This window comes from Kryptolebias marmoratus, linkage group LG11 (assembly GCF_001649575.2).
Source record: "Kryptolebias marmoratus isolate JLee-2015 linkage group LG11, ASM164957v2, whole genome shotgun sequence".
In the NCBI taxonomy this organism is placed as follows: Eukaryota; Metazoa; Chordata; class Actinopteri; order Cyprinodontiformes; family Rivulidae; genus Kryptolebias; species Kryptolebias marmoratus.
In genome coordinates this window covers 13952683-13968664 of record NC_051440.1, presented here as the reverse complement: position 1 = coordinate 13968664, position 15982 = coordinate 13952683, and the positions used below count along the sequence as shown (strand labels likewise).

Genomic DNA, 15982 nt, shown 5'->3' with positions numbered 1-15982 from the left:
CGGGGGGAGGGCGGGGTTAGAGGAGCGGGGGGAGAACCGTGTCCCAGCTTCACTTCTGGTGCAACAGGTTCTCTGCTCTTCATCATGAGTTTCCTTCATGACACGATCCATAATAAAATAATAATAATTTAAAAAAAACATCCTTTTTAAAAAAAAACGTAAAACACGTGTCACCTCCTAGGGTCTCCTTCATTAATTATTATTTCATAAACATCTGGAGCATGAAGACAAACAGGATGCAAAGAATGAAGATTAAGATTAGATTCAACCTTGTTGACACTGAACATGTCACAGGTCCATGCCACGAAATGCAGATTGCATCAAACCAGAATTGCAAAATAAGCAATTAAGTAATTTATAATCTTGAAATGACAAATATGCAAATATCTGTCTACAGCTGCATGTATGTACAGTTATGAACAGGGTCTGAAAGTAAATGAAGTTGATTCTTTGGCTTTTTAATGAGTTTATTGTGTTTATCTAATGTCATGATGCTACTAGATCTTGTGAATTTTCCACAGGTATCTATCTATCTATCTATCTATCTATCTATCTATCTATCTATCTATCTATCTATCTAAAAATGCACATAAACAAAAAGTAAATTAATAAATAATATACAATCATTAAAAAAAGTCAAAATTTGTCAAATGATTTGAATTTAAGTGACCCTACAGCAGACACAGAGTTTACGAGAATCTGATTACCTGCTCCATAATAAAACCTTTTTAAAGTTTTAATTTCAGTATCAGTTTGTTTAATTACAGACAAACCCACTCATTATTTGGTAATGCATCAGTAATAATAATAATATTAATACACTTATTACATATGATTAATTATAGATGAAAACAGGCTTTTATCTAAGTGTCCCACCATGCGCTTACATCATCGTTTTTGCCAGCAGGTTCCAGTTCCTCTTTATTTATTTATTTCTCTGTTTCCTCATTGGCTTGTCTGCGCTCAGGTGGACACACCACCTGGGTTTTTTTTTTAAGGAAAAGCAGATCGGTTTGTTCTGCTCAGCATCCACAGAAAACATCCCCTGCTTTGACTCACTTTTGACTGGATACTAATTTTACTTTTTATTTTTTATTTTTGGGTAGATTTGATCATTTTCTTTATCTGCCTTTTGCTGCCATGGCTTGCATCTCCCAGATGGACGACAGCCTTTTTTAGGTTTTTGTGGAAACCAAAGCTGTGTGAGGACTTTGACTCCTCAGACCCCATAAATGCCTTTCTCTGAGGAAAGGCTTCGGACATTCATTGTTCTGAATGTGTACAAGCAACAAATTACTTGATAAAGATGGGCAATAAGCAAACTATCTTCACCGATGAGCAACTTGATGCTTACCAGGTAAGCTGGCATGTTGTTGGAGGATAGTATGATATATTTGTCTTTTGATCAGCAGAATAAAGACATAAAAAAGCTTATTTTTTATTAATTTCGACCAATAAAACCCAGGTCCAGCTTGACATAAAGTATTCAGAGAAAATGATCTTGAACATAAAAGTAAAGGAAAGTTTAGTGCTCCTTCATTAATAACAGAGTTTAAAAGGCTATAATAGTGGTATGTCAAATATCACTATTATATATAACATTTAAGCATTTTAGTGTCCTTTTTTTGTATATTAAAACCAAAGAAATGCAGTTGATGTATTAGATTTCAACAGTCTGACACTCCTTGTTTGTTTAATTAATGAAAACCTGATTGAGTTTCTCATAAACTGTTCAGTTTTGATTTTACTCTTAATAAACATTCATCCCAAAATATTAAGGATCTGCACTGAGATGTGGTCTGAAAAGATCTCCTATGTTTGTCCCTTTGACGATCATTTATTTCCTCCCCCTTATTTGCACAAGTTTTATCATGTGATAATCTGGGAACTTAATAATTAATGCCAAGTCAGTAACAGACTGTGAAACTCTACTCTCAGTACTCAGTTCGGTTCTCAAGGGCCTCTCTGGTTACTGCGATGAAAAACCTCCTTATCAGCTTTTTCTGATCTGGTATTCCTGACTGAGCTCTGAAGCTGGATTCAGCCCCTCAAACGCCACAGTAGTGCTCCTTCTTTAGGCTTACTCCAAGCGTTGGGAAGGAAAACTAGTGCAGGCTGGCTTGATTACACTCAGACATCATCGGCACACCTGCCCAGTCTCTGAAGCTGAACGGCTGACGGTGGGCGCGTTGCTTCTTACACCCACAAGCGCGGCTCAGACAGCTGGAGACAAAGGACAAATAAAGAGAGGTGCCTCCCATGGGGGCTGCTGGGTAAGGCCTGTGCCAACATATGCATGTCAGACAACTAACGGATCATGTTGCTGTGTGTACTCACACACACGTCATCAATTCAGGAGAAACCTGACACCTCCATGAGCTTTTTTATAGGAAATTAGACGAACTATAAGGCTTATTGAAGGGTCATTTTTGAAGAGATGTTCTGTCAAATAGTTATCAGTACTTTATCAGCTGTGATATCAGTCAAAGAGCTGAAAGAGGCAGGTTTCTTTAGGCTTATAAACAAAGTTACACATGAAACCTCTACACTTTAGCGTGACACTGTTTGTTTTCTCAGCTGAAGAACGTCTGCGTTCCTGCATGAATGTATGTGCGTTTAGCATAGAACCATGTAAACATCCCTCGTAGGAACACAGGGATGTATGTGTTACAGCAGTGGTTCCCAAAGTTGGGGTCGGGACCCCTCTTTGGGTCATGAAACATCAACTGAGGGTCCCCAGATAATCTCCAGAAACCAAGTTAAATGTAAAAAAAGCTGGTAATAGCATTTTTTTTTACAAAAGATATTCTAAAAAAAATTTAAAAAGTTATCATAAATGATTGAAAATAGAATTGTAGAATTGTATTGCACTGTTTTATATTGTCATTATGCCCTTTTTAAATAAGGTTATGATAAGATTTGTATACTTATGCCAGTTATATTAGGGGTCACAAGCCTCTGAAACTGCTACTTTATGGGTTGTAAGCTGAAAAGTTTGGGAACCACTGTGTTACAGCAGCAAACTAAAAAAACAGTTTAATGCAAAAGTGTAGAGGTTTAATATGAGTCCCTCATTTGGGTAGTCAGTAGCCTAGCCTGGTTCTCCATACAAATAAAACATCACTTCAAAAATGACCAGAGTGTCCCTTTAACTAACACAACTCACAAATGCACTATTTAGAGTACCCGATGAGCATTATTAACACTGTGTCAGAAAACACCCTCCTGTCTTTAACGTAACAGTTCTTTGTTCTTTAACATTCTTTGATTTTGCTCACTGCAGGACTGCACATTCTTCACTCGCAAAGAAATTTTGCGGTAAGCCGTTTATGACCTGCATCTTTTCATTATGAGTGCTTGTCAATGACTCGTTGTCTCGTTGTAAACCCAATATTTCGGCGCTTGCTTTGCCTACTGAGCAATAACAGTGATGTCCCAGAATGTTTCTCCACAGTCAACCTTTTTTTTTTTCTTGTTCTATCCAGTCTAAGTAGATAAACGTCACCAGGCTGTAAATAAGACATGTCAATGCTAAATCACAAGCTATTTTTTGCAGTGCAATGGTATAAAAAAACCCCCAAACAAATAGATTACCCTTTTGGGCTGCTTTTAGTTTCTGCCCTGTGCTAAAGCTCTCAAATTTCCCCACCTAAATTTATTTTAATGGCAGCTGAAATAAGTGATGCCTAATGTCTTTCAGTTCCACGTGCTGCACATTTTAAAGCTGTTTTAGCACAACTGAAGTTAAATACAACACACACACACACACATAAGTAAGAAAACTGTTGCTTCTGAAATTAAGATGGGAATTTACGTCGTGACAAAACAGAATAGACTTTTTGATAAATATACGACACTGATTATTGACTCATAATTTTCACCAGTAAAGTCCAATGGTAAAACTTGCAAATGGTTCAGTCAGGGAGTCTCAACAGAGTGAACGGTATCACGTTTTATAAACAAATAAATAATGCAAATAAAACCAGAAATGCAAAGTAATTTTACTGAATTTGGACGCTTAAGGAATATGATCGGCACTCTGCTGCCTTTTGTTATTAATTATTGTTCAGTTGCTCTCACGTTCAAGTCAGATGGAGTGGGAGTGTAGGGATAGGTTAGGAACAATCAGCATCTTACCTGTTGAAGGTGATTTTAAATTAAATATAAGTCAGGAGGTGTAAAAAGGGTCCTGCACCTTAAAACACTCCCTTCTGTTCACACGTTCTGCTGTTACACCACAGTAATGCAACAGCAAAGTAATTAAGTGTCAGATTCAATATTAAGATGAGATCACAGCATTTTAGTGTCTTTATGTCTTCACATTTGGACTTACATTTCCCCTGATAAGTTTGTCTTATAAGACAAGAAACACGTCCATGTCTGCTCTGACTTAATTAGTGAAACAGGAGAAAATGAGCCTTACTTTCCACACCTGATGCATTTAACATTTCCATAGCCTGGATAGAGTCCAAAGACAAATGTGGACTCTAAAAAGTGAGTACCGAACAGCCTGAATCCTTTCCACAGCTCAGATCTTTAGTGCTGAGGCAACATGCTGTCATTTTCCTTTCTAAAAATGTTCCATCTAGTTTTTTTAGAAGCATGACACATTTTTTTCACTATAAACAGCCAATCGTTGTTTGCATTTTGTTTTAAATAACAGGAAGTTGTAAGGCGTGTCGGAAATTGCTCAAATTTGTTCTCATGTTTTATTCTAGATTGCACGGCAGATACCACGAGCTGGCTCCACACCTCGTACCGATGGACTACACCAACGAACCTGACTGTAAACTGCCGTTAGCGCTGATAGTTGACATGCCGGAATTAAAGGTGAAGAGGAGAACCGTTCTGTAAAAATGGTGCTTCCAAAACATCCTGTCGTAACTTCGACGATGGTTCAGTCTAACACGAGATCTTTATTTTTCCACCAGCTGTCTGACTGAAGTTGTGGTTTTGTTTCTTTTCTTTTTTTTCTTTCAATTTTGGATGTAAATATGACGCCTACTGTTCCTCCTAAAGTTGACTAACATCTTGGTAATAAAGTCTTTCCATCAAAAGACAGGATTAATTTTAATCATCACTGATCTGACTGTGTGACATCAGCAGTGTGCAATTTCTGGTGAAGTATCTGTTATTGCACCATTACCCAGGGGGAGGGGTGGGGGGTGGTTGTTCAGCTGGCGAGCACGTTCTGGTTGGCGGCCTCAGAAATTCAGATGATATATGGGTGTACACATGGCGTTTGATGCAGGGAAACGCCAAAACTATTGTCTCTTTGGGTTTTATAAAAAACTATTCATCATATATCGCATACTCCCTAAAGCAGTGGTCTCCAATCCTGGTCCTGGAGGGCCACTATCCTGAAAGTTTTACTTGTTTCCCTGCTCCAACACACCTGATTTGAATCACTGGGTGATTAACAGGCTTCTGCAGAACATGAAGAGGTCATTTAACCTCTGAATCAGGTGTGTTGGAGCAGGGAAACAAGTAACACATGCAGGATAGTGGCCCTCGAGGAGGCAGCAAATTCACATTAAGCTTTTTGATTTTGGCCCACCATTCATGGCTTGGCTACCTGGACACTGAAATACACACGTTAGACGCACACACACACACACCTTATGACAGCAGCAGATCGGCAGTTCATGCTGGTTCTCTGCACCTCATACAAAACTATGGCAGCTCTTTCAATATGCTCTTTTATTAATGCATTTTTCCCCCAAACCTATTGGTTTTTCTCATCAGGACAATGATTTCATTCATATTTCCATGTAGTAACCTTTGCAGTAATATATTTAATGTTGTTTTCTTTTATGTTCAGGAAAACCCGTTCCGCAACAGGATTGTGGAGTCGTTCTCGGAGGACGGGATGGGGAACCTGAGTTTCAACGAATTTGTTGACATGTTCTCAGTCCTCAGTGAAACGGCACCTCGAGAACTTAAGGCCATTTATGCTTTTAAGATATACGGTAATACCGGTGTAAAAACACTCTGGACTTGCTTTTCCATATTTCCCAGGAAACAAAAGAAATCAAATTTAGCTAATAAGTACTCAAATGTCTTTTGCTGTTAGATTTTAATGTGGATAATTACCTGTGCAAAGAGGACCTCGAGAAGACTCTAAACAGGCTGACAAAGGAGGAGCTGACTCCCGAGGAGGTCGATTTGGTGTGCGAGAAAACCATCGATGAGGCCGATCTAGATGGAGACAATAAACTCTCTTACTCTGATTTTGAAAATATGATATCCAGGGCTCCAGATTTCTTAAGGTAATCCTTAACGGAATAAGGCTTTAAAGTTTTTGCGTATGTCTTTCTACATAAAAAAACTGGTCTACACTATGCCTATTCAGTAAAAAGACACAACTTCTTATCTTCAGTGAACTGATGACCACATCTGTAACTGATTCTTGTGTTTTTATAAGAATAATACAGCTACTGTATCAATGCTGCCTCCTCATGTTGTATATTTTGTTCTTCCAGTACTTTCCATATCCGTATCTGAGATGCCTGGATGGAAAGTTTCTAACATCGACACCCTGATGAATCTCAGGACTCAATCTGATCCGTGTCCGGCCAACAGCAGAGTCCCGGTGTCTTCAAAAAAAGAAGTGCAACAAGTCATTCTAGCATCTTCTCAATGTGTCTTTACCAATCAGAGGTCTGCTACATCAGAGACGAACGTATGCACGATATCTCAAGATCCCACAACTGAGATAGACCGTGGTTTTATCTATTATGCAGAACCGGTATGTGCCTGTAGTCGCTGCTGCAGCACATTTCACAGTCTTCCTGCAGTGAGACACTCAGTATTTATAAGTGTTTGGAAAAAGCTTAAAGTGCAGCAGAGCGTTTCACGTCATCTGTGTATTATCTATGAGCAACGCAACATTTGGACTTATCTTAAGGTTGTGGCTTTTTGTTGTTGAGCTGGAAACCGATGACAAATCTTACCGTTCTTTGGCTGTACAAAGAGCTCCATTGTCTGACGTCACTGTAGCCTTTATCCACTATCTCCGTGAGATGATAGTTACAGTCATTTTATATTTGTTTAAGGCATTTTACGTGAATTCACACATTTGTCTTTCTCTAAATAAACATCTGTTTTGTTGTGTTATCATCTAATTGCTGCGTTGGTGAATTTTGTTGTGCTCTGTGAAAAAATTGGGAAGATCCCTAAAAGCAAGAACCTTCTGTGCCTTAATGAGCTCCTATAAACAATCCATCCAAACCTTCCCATCCGTGTAGATCAGACTGTGTCCACTTAAAGTCAGGAAATAAGTGTCTCTGAGCATAAACCATGTAATAGTTTGTTATTACATGGGCATCGGTGCTCATTGGTCGTGGCTCACACAACTTGTGAATTACAACTAAAGAATAGAGGATTCATTTGGGTAAATGTGAAATATAACAGTCTGAGTGAGACTAATAAAGCTTCCTTTGAATCACAGCTTAATAAGCCTACATGAATCATTTATCATCTATAAACGGATTTGTCCCGATGCTTAAAACTTAAGGAGCAAAGAGCATAACATGCCTTGATTACAGGACAATTTCATATTTTAAGGGATGTAAGATAACTCTTCTGGATGTGCTGTTTTAGCACTCATAAACATGATTATGCACTGAGTTAATTTCAGCTGAAAACAGGTGGAAGCCGTGTTTCGTGTGTTGACTGATGATTAACTGCTGGTGGTTTCTGAGCTGTCGGCTACAGTTTTGCCTTCTATACGTATGAAGCACAGAGTTTTTTTTGTTATTGTTAATTAATGGTGCATTATAGTTGGAATACCTGAGTGATGTTGGAGAAATCAACTGGAACCTTCACCAACATGGGGGAAAAAAATCAAACTTGGAAGGATGGAGGTCCCACAGCAGCCCTGATTTCAAAAATCCAACATGGCTGCCCCCCACACATTATTATCACCTTGTGTCGCTAATAATAGTTAGCCTGCTCACTGAGCACAACAGTTAGTAATGAACACCGGTGTCTGACTTGAAACTGGAACCCAGTTAAGACGAATGTGACGCCATTAATAACCACATAAAACCGAGGGAAGAATCGAAAGAAAGCTGACATTTAGTGCCTCATTCAAACTGAGGGAGAAAGATTTGCCTGAATCACTTAATCACTATGCAGTCATTAGAGCAGACAGTAATAACTTCCCTGAAGTATCTCGAGGCGCCTTAATGAGGACATTATCAAACAGACGGCTGATTATGTGGCCTCATTAATTACCGGTCTCAGTGGAAACATTTGTTAATTGAGATTCCAGCTGAGAAACTTCTGGTGCTGCGACACTCTGGCTTTGAAGCGCTGGTTGTCGTTACGGCTGCTTTTGGCATTTAAAAGTGACAATCAGTGAGTGAAAAATCATTTCAGTTCCTGGAAAAAAAAATGCATGTTTCATCTTTTATCTGAGACAAGTGTCTTGTAAAGCAACAACGGGGGCTTTTTAGTTGCTGCTCCACAGGAAATAAACATATTACTGTAGACATGTGTGCCGTTTATTTCATCCCAAAAGATAAAACTGCAAACTTTCTTGCTTTGCTTCATGTATTTCATCACTGCATTGTTATTCAGAGGCACCACGGTTACAAAATCAGCTTGTTTTCCAGCGACTTTTTATCATGGGTATCTTGGTTGTGAAATTGCAGGTGACAGAAACATCACAAAGTCGATGATTTTCCACACTAGATGAGTAACATTTTAATGGTTTAACATATCCTGGTTTGCTTTCGGACGTGACCAACGGGGGAAGCACCTCACATCCTGATTCCTCACCCTCATGTCCTACAGGAAACAGTGTAATGATTGTCGTTGTTTTTCTGTTTTACTGCTTGAGAGGAAAACTATGGAAGAATTCAAAAGCAAAAACAGAGCTAGTTGCTTTATTGCACTTTTACTGGCTGCACTAAAATTTTAGCTCGGCAAGTGTAAAAAAAAAAAAAAAAAAGCAGAAGATGATAAAAGATAATAAATGACCTTTCTCACCTTTAGCTCATTTCTTTATTGGTGCCACATGTAGTTGTTGGAAACCTGTATGCAAATGTTTCCCGCGAACAAAGCGCGGCTCCGATGACGGTAAAAAAAAACATTGCTGAGAAGCTTTTAAATAATTTCCATTATGACTTCATGTGCTTTATTTCTCCGAGTGTGTCCGTATGAGCTCATGTTTTATGGGAACGTTGATCACCACAGGGCACAGTGAGAGGTTTTGTTTGCAAACCCTGAAGCACTTGTCCCATGTGTTTGAGTAGTTATTTGCATTTTGAAAGAGCGCTGTCGTTCCCCAACGGTCCTGCATTTCTTCACTGCATTTCCTCATCGAGCAGCCTAAAGTGTTGTTGCACCAAAAATCGCTAGGCATATCTGCACCAGGGGCAAAAGATCTCGAACAACCTACTTTACCAAAACAGTTGACTTTCTCTCACAGCAAAATGTACCAAATACACCCAGATACGTCTTTCCGCTGATGTGAAGCACAAGAACGCAGTTTCCATGAACCTCTACGGTTACATCACCGCACATGAACTTGCTGGTGAACTTTTATTTCAGTTGTAATTATAGATCTGGAAAGAAATATTTAAACTCCTCTCAATTACAGTAAGTGGTTTAATGAAACAGCACTGGAACATTTCCATATTTAATACAATGATGTTCATGGATAACAAAACTACAATAACAATTCCAGCAGTTTTAAATAAATACATCACAAGGCTGTTGATATTGAGAAAAACAACAGTTGTCATGAAGTGTTTTATGGTAGTGTCAAATGAGGGAAGCAAACATTTCTTCGTTTGTTGGTAGGAGCCTCCACTACTATTTCCTCCTCGCTTCGGGAAAGAGCCATTTCCATTTGTCATTCTAGAAGAGGAAAATATGTCAGTTATCAGTCATTTTGGTGCAGCAGAAGGACAGAACAGCTCGTAATTAATGGAAACCACGTCACTAACCTTTATTCCCCAGGACGAGTTGTGGTATTTGCGTTTGTTGTCGTCCACAGGCTCGTGGCTGCCGTTGGGTCTTGGCCTGTCGGGCTTGGCGGGCTCCTCGTGGGCGGGGAGCAGCTCGTATGTGCCGTCCTGATTCACAGCAGGGCTTTCAAGGCCAACCTCGGCATACAAAGAATCGGCCTGCTGCTCTGCCAGCGACGACTGATTGTTAAAGGACGCTGCGCCGGCCAGGTGATAGATGGCGCTGTCGCTCATGCCATCCAAGCTCTGGCTGCCCTTCGGCTGCGGGGCACAGCCGGCGGCCTGCCTGACCGGCTTGGGGGACAGTCTGGGCGGGGTGTCGGGAGGCACGCTCAGTCTGTAGGACTGCTGGGTGTTGGAGCTGCTATCCAGCAGCGGCAGAGACTTGCTTTTGCTGTCCAGAGGGTTAAGTTCAGAGTAAATGGATTCGGGTCCTGACGGGGGACTACACCTGCCGTTGTTCTGTTCCTTGGCTGTCGACCTCTCGGCTTTCCGTTGGTTGGCCAACGGTAAATTGTCCTGTGAGACGTGCTGGGCTCTTTGGTTCTCTTTGACGGTGTGCTTCTTGAGCTGAGCATACACAACGCTGCCATGTTCCTCAGTGAAGGTGCCGGTGTCAAGTTGCCTGCTCCGCCGCGGCAAAGGTGGTACTTCCTGTTTTTAACGACAAGTAAAGGGGTTAAAGTCAGCTATGGAAAAAAATGAATCCAGTGTGTTTCATTCAAACTTACTAAGTTACATTCTCACCTCTTCAGTTTTGTTGCTCTTTGGTTGCCGTGTCGGTCGGTGGTCTGAGGATGAGTTATTCTGCTGTTTTTGCTGTTTCTTCGCAGCTCTGAGGACAACTTCAGGTTTGTCTTTGGGGCTAACTTGGATGATATCATAAAGGCCTTCACTGTAGTCCTGAAAGAGCAAATACACCGGTTACACATTTGTTTCATCGGGTGTTGTTGTGGGGATTTGTGGTAGGTGGTGTTGTGGTGACATCTTAAAAAATAAATAAATAAAAAGTTTAGCTTACCCTAAAGCACGGGGTCGTCAAATACTCCTCAAATGGCTCAATGGGACTCATTTTATAGTACTCTATCAGTTCAAGTAAAGTGCTGTGCCGCTCAGTGTCTCCACACACCACAAACTGTCCCGTCTCACTTTGGCTAATCACGAAGTGTCGACACCGATCTCTGCCTCTGCAAGAGAAAAAGACCATTTTTAGTGCTGTCAAACCTTTAAAAACTGTTTTTTCACCACCATAACACTCTAAAATCTGCAGAGTTTAAATAAATAAGAAACTATAAAAACTGGTTACAAAAAAAATAAAATAAATAAAAATTAAAAGTTTATCGATAAAATAAACAGAGTTATGAACTGAAGGTGTCTCTGTTTGGTGTGAGAGCTGATAAAACCCTGAAACATCCAATATTGCAACTTCACAGCCTAAACGTACACTTAGAATATGAGCTATCAAGTTATGAAGCTCAGAAGCATTATTAAACAAATTAGTAACTGTAGCAATGAGATATTTATAGTACAGATATCTCAAAATACCTTCATGACATATTTATAGTACTGCTAATTTTCATAATTTTAAATATGTTAAAAGCAGCTTTGAGTCACGAGAACCAAGCATGGACATTAAAATACATTTCAATAATTCTGTACAATTTATTCCACATATGTACAATTTATTCCATATATAGATTAGAACAATTTCTAAATATAAACTAGTACTCACTTATAAGACAGTATGTATCCGATAGCCTTATCGCTGAGACGAATCAAGTAACATCCAAGCTCCTTTTCTTTGAGAAGGTTCTCAGCATCCCTGAAAAGAGACCAAGAAGAGGTTAGAAATCAGAACATCTTAACGTGTTTTAAAACCTGTTTGCTACATGTTTACAGAAAGTATTTTTTTGCAAGGCGAATTATCGTAAAATTTGACTTTGGAAATCACAAAATCGCAAAGGAAATTCCCTTTGGCTACAAGTCCTTTCCATCAGACACGACTGTCTCGTGTGTGTTTTCTGTAGGTGTGTGTGTGTGTGTGTCGGAGGAAAGGACAGAGGCTGGGAGTGTGTGTGCCACAAAGTGGACACTTTTCCATCAAGGGTGGGTCTGCGGCTTGTATACGCACACAGAAGCTTCTCTCTCATTCTCAACACGATCCACGTTTTTTTTTTACGTTACAATGAAAAATAAATTGACTGAATCAAATAAATCAATTAACTTGTGACCCACAGAGTAACAAGGACCCCGACTATCACTGGTTGAAGTACTCAAACAGTTTGTGACTAAGATTTTGTGTGAATTCTATGTAAAAATAATTTACTGTAGCAGTTTAAAAAATAAAAACAGTTAATATCTTTACTAATGTTCTTAATGACTACTTACTTTCTGCTGATGAAGCCCATAAACCAGGAGGGGAAGAGGCCGTTGTTGACGATAAGTGGCACCTGAGTGTCTATGAACCACTTTGAGGCCAGTTCTCTGAGTTTGCCTTTGGTTTCTTCATCGTTAGGCTCCCCCGTTGGCTCCCTTCGCTCCATTCTCACCCTATCCTGTTCAAAACAACACAGACGTCTGGTAAAGACAACAAGCGTTCACCTCCCAAAGCGTGGAGCCAGTCGGGTCTAATTTGCTTATTTTCCAGGGGGCGTAAACCTGAGCCTAAAAGCAGCTCAGTGTTGTCATTGTAGTTAAAAAAAAAAAAAAAAGCAGCTGCTGTTTCATGTTTGTGGCTTACCTAATAAACTGTTGTTTACTGTGAACCAACGTGAACTTGTTTTATTTGTTAAAATGATCCTAATGAAAGTAATCCAAGGATCAACCTCTGCTGCTGTTCTGTCACATTGATGTAAAACACGTTCACGCCTGACTGGTTTTAGTCAGATTTGGAGACAGGTCTTACCTTGAAGCACAACTTCACATGGGTCCTGAAGCGGGGGGACTTCGGATGGTGTGGATCTTTTTGTCTTGAATGTGAAAAGTAGCAGATATTCTCAGATCGGGCTTTCTGCTGTCTGCACGACATGCAGCAGTCGCTCTCAAGTCCTGAAAAAGAAAAGTAAAGTTACCTGTAAAGCTCATATTATGTTGTTTTTTTAAATATATATAAAGTATTCTTCATCAGAGAGAGTACGTACCTGCCCTTGTGATTACCACTGTGTGGTTTGAACCTGGTGTCATGGTAGAAAACATTGAAACCCTCCTCTTGGCGTCGTCTCTAATCTCCAACTGAAAGTGTTTCAACTGTGACCCGACTGGGAGATATAGACAGATGACATTTACAGTTACACACATTTTTCCACTGGTCTGGAAAGCAGAGATGCTCAGCAACAACCCTGCAGACTTCAAACGGCTCATTTGCATAACAAAAACAGCCCGAGGGCTGTCGAGCAAAGCGGCAGCTTCCTGGAGAGAAACGGAAAGCAGGGTCTACAGGAACAGTGGTTTGTGCGCACACGCGTGCATCGGTTTGCAAAGAGGAGACGTTGTACCCATGGAGCGTCTGATTAACGTAAGAGGGGGGACAGGTTGCGTCAGCAGCCGATTCTTTTGTGGGTCTTCTGACCTGCATGTACAGTGAATTCACCTCGCTGTTTGGAAGGCAGGACCGAACGGGTGGAAGGCTGGAAATATGTTGAGGATGACATACAGTAAAATCCCCAGGTTTGTTTTTGAGGTTCTCACCAGAAGTGGACAAGTCACTGATGAATCACTGTAGTTTTAGTTCTGTAAAGAACAGTAGGAACTTCCTGAGTGGGGGAAGCCATTAACCAGAAACGGGCTGTGTCACAGAAAGCAAGAGCTCAGCTTCTCAGATCTCTTCCAGCTTGTCCGGCTTTGCTCATGAAACACACCGCTTCAATGAAACAGACCCTTGGAAATAAACTCAGATTTATACTTTACAACCATACAAAAGGGGGCGAACCAATAACTGCACTGTTAGGTCCCACGTATGCTGCCACAGTAACACGAACTAAAATTTCAACATGCTCTTTTTTGTTTCGCCGGGGCCTCTGTGAGTCATAACGTGCTCCTCTGGGGGAGAGATGAGGTTTGAGGTCAGCTCTTATCACTGGTTCCATCTTTGCAGTCATGTTTACGAACAACTGTTGCCACGCAGAATCACTGTGCGAAGGGTCTTTCAGCTGATCCTGTAGTTCGGCCTCAGCACTGGTAGACGTTTATAAAGGTCACAAGTCAGCGACAAAATGTCATCACAGCTGAACCGCATCATGTTTGAGTCCATTTTCCAAACCCCCGAGGTTCGAAATAAATATCCTTCCAAACAACAACACAGATCAGAAAGCAGGCAAAGGCTAGGTCTTTATCACGGGTTTTTCTTTTGTTTTTCTCGTTGACGCCCCGGTTTTAAATGGGAAAATCAACAGGTGTATTTCCCAGCATGAAACCAGTCACCTACTGGTTACTCACAGAGAGCTGGGGCCCACATACAGCACAAAAAAAAAAAAAAAAAAAAAAATGTGCAGCCAAGAGTCAGCTGAATATCTGCAGCATCTTTTCCTTCGCCTTCAGACTGAACTCAGACCTTGGTAGGAAACGTCGCAGCAGGTTAAACTCCGGTGATTTGAGTTCTCCGGCTCATGAGTCACACACCGAACAACATACATGAAGCGCACACCCACGTCAACGAGGACTCTTTTTCATATAATTAAATCTAATTCAGAGTCACTTTATCAATCCAGGGGAGAGATGCTAATTCTGAGGTTCTCTTTGTATGTCAGCAGTTCTTTTTTTTTTTTTTCACTTTATGCTAAAAATGTACTGTACATTTTGTTTTTTCTTTTGATAATTGATGAGATAACAGCACCCACGCAGTACAAGCGTGGGGTAGATAAAAATATGACATTTAGAAAGGCTGATGTGAGCAAGCTGTAGCTGTAAATGAAATGATCTAATTAAAGAGTCCAACAACTCTCTGTGACTTTATTTAAGCTATCTAGGGCTGTATGGTTAATGGTTTAATTCCATCTAATATCATTTAATATACATTACAAAATGTGGCCTAAAAATAGTACCCTAATAATTTAAAATGTTTTATCCTGAGCTTGTTGTAAACTCAGCTTACCTGTAAGAAACTAACAGATGATCTCAACCTGCTTATTTGTCTTTGCCTTTAAAAAAAAGGTAATCAAATTACTCCTAACCAGGTCAGCTTTGTTTACAATATCAGGTTATTATGTTATCATACAAAAGTTCTAAATGGTTATAGCAGAAAATACTATTTATATCAACCATTAATCAACAGTCTGATGAATTCATGTGAATAAAATAGTTTCTGTCCTTTAATCTTTTATGTTTAACAATAACTTTCGATGTCTGGTTGTATCATGGAGCTGTCATGTGAATTCCGCTTATGATTTTGTACTTATTGGTAAAATTAATATGATTAATATGACTAAACTGCCCCAAAAAATGGATATTACCACAGTGTTTAAAAGGTGCTGCACATGTGCCTCAAAGGCCCGGTTCTTTTCTGTTTTTCTTTTGTTGGAAACATTAAGGTTTCATCTAATGATCAGATTTGTTTTTTAAGGACTCTGATGATGTTATTTTTAAACCCCTAAATGTAACAAAGCTTACGCGAGTTCAAGATAATTGTATCAGCTCTCTTCCTGGCTTTTAATTACTTCTTGATCATTTCACTCGGGGTAGAAAAACAAAGTAATCCAACAGAACTCATGTCCTGTTTTGTGGCTTAATTTTCTCATAAACTTTAGTTTGTTAGTTTGGTTTAACTTGTCCACTATAGTGACAGCTTGTTCTTTGATTAACTGAACAAATCCTCAAAGTCAAGTCTTTAGTTTTTTTTTTGTGTGTAGAAAACATTGACTTAAAACAGTTAAGACCAGTTATAATGCACTTGATAAATAATTTTAGCAATACTTGATTATGGAAAAAACATAAAAACATAGGTTTTTGCTGAGTTTTGTCCAAAAAAAATGTAAATATTAGCTTTCAAATCAATTACAATGGTAAGTTAT

General features: G+C 39.7%; 2 protein-coding genes across 3 annotated transcripts; one reads left to right on the top strand and one right to left on the bottom strand.

Moving 5' to 3' along the window:
• The first annotated feature begins 48 nt into the window (after positions 1 to 48).
• On the top strand, positions 49 to 7124 carry cib2 (calcium and integrin binding family member 2). Of its 2 annotated transcripts, none has more exons than XM_017405747.3 (6): positions 49 to 1357; positions 3284 to 3318; positions 4719 to 4830; positions 5822 to 5969; positions 6074 to 6269; positions 6483 to 7124. In XM_017405747.3, the coding sequence occupies exons 1-6, from the start codon at positions 1307 to 1309 to the stop codon at positions 6502 to 6504; spliced, it is 564 nt and encodes a 187-aa protein (XP_017261236.1). In that variant the 5' UTR covers positions 49 to 1306; the 3' UTR covers positions 6505 to 7124. The 2 variants fall into 2 exon arrangements, with proteins under 2 accessions (XP_017261236.1, XP_017261237.1); XM_017405748.3 differs by having other exon boundaries at positions 49 to 2273.
• A 2473-nt stretch (positions 7125 to 9597) lies between these two features.
• LOC108229999 (SH2 domain-containing protein 7) lies at positions 9598 to 13335 on the bottom strand. The gene is made up of 8 exons (XM_017405749.3): positions 13118 to 13335; positions 12883 to 13025; positions 12366 to 12532; positions 11710 to 11799; positions 10999 to 11164; positions 10725 to 10880; positions 9957 to 10631; positions 9598 to 9867 (listed from the first exon to the last, which is right to left on the bottom strand). Exons 1-8 carry the CDS (start codon positions 13272 to 13274, stop codon positions 9823 to 9825), a joined length of 1599 nt encoding a protein of 532 aa, XP_017261238.2. The 5' UTR covers positions 13275 to 13335; the 3' UTR covers positions 9598 to 9822.
• Between the last annotated feature and the right edge of the window lie 2647 nt (positions 13336 to 15982).

Excerpts from the sequence above, each read along its gene's own strand:
- LOC108229999 (XM_017405749.3), bottom strand. The coding sequence starts at position 13,274 with ATGTGTGTAACTGTAAATGTCATCTGTCTATATCTCCCAGTCGGGTCA. Across the intron at positions 11,165-11,709 it reads GGATACATACTGTCTTATAA|AGGCAGAGATCGGTGTCGAC; the intron begins GTGAGTACTAGT and ends TTTCTCTTGCAG. Across the intron at positions 9,868-9,956 it reads ACTCGTCCTGGGGAATAAAG|AATGACAAATGGAAATGGCT; the intron begins GTTAGTGACGTG and ends TTCCTCTTCTAG.
- cib2 (XM_017405747.3), top strand. The coding sequence starts at position 1,307 with ATGGGCAATAAGCAAACTATCTTCACCGATGAGCAACTTGATGCTTAC. Across the intron at positions 5,970-6,073 it reads TTATGCTTTTAAGATATACG|ATTTTAATGTGGATAATTAC; the intron begins GTAATACCGGTG and ends TTTTGCTGTTAG. Across the intron at positions 6,270-6,482 it reads AGGGCTCCAGATTTCTTAAG|TACTTTCCATATCCGTATCT; the intron begins GTAATCCTTAAC and ends TTGTTCTTCCAG.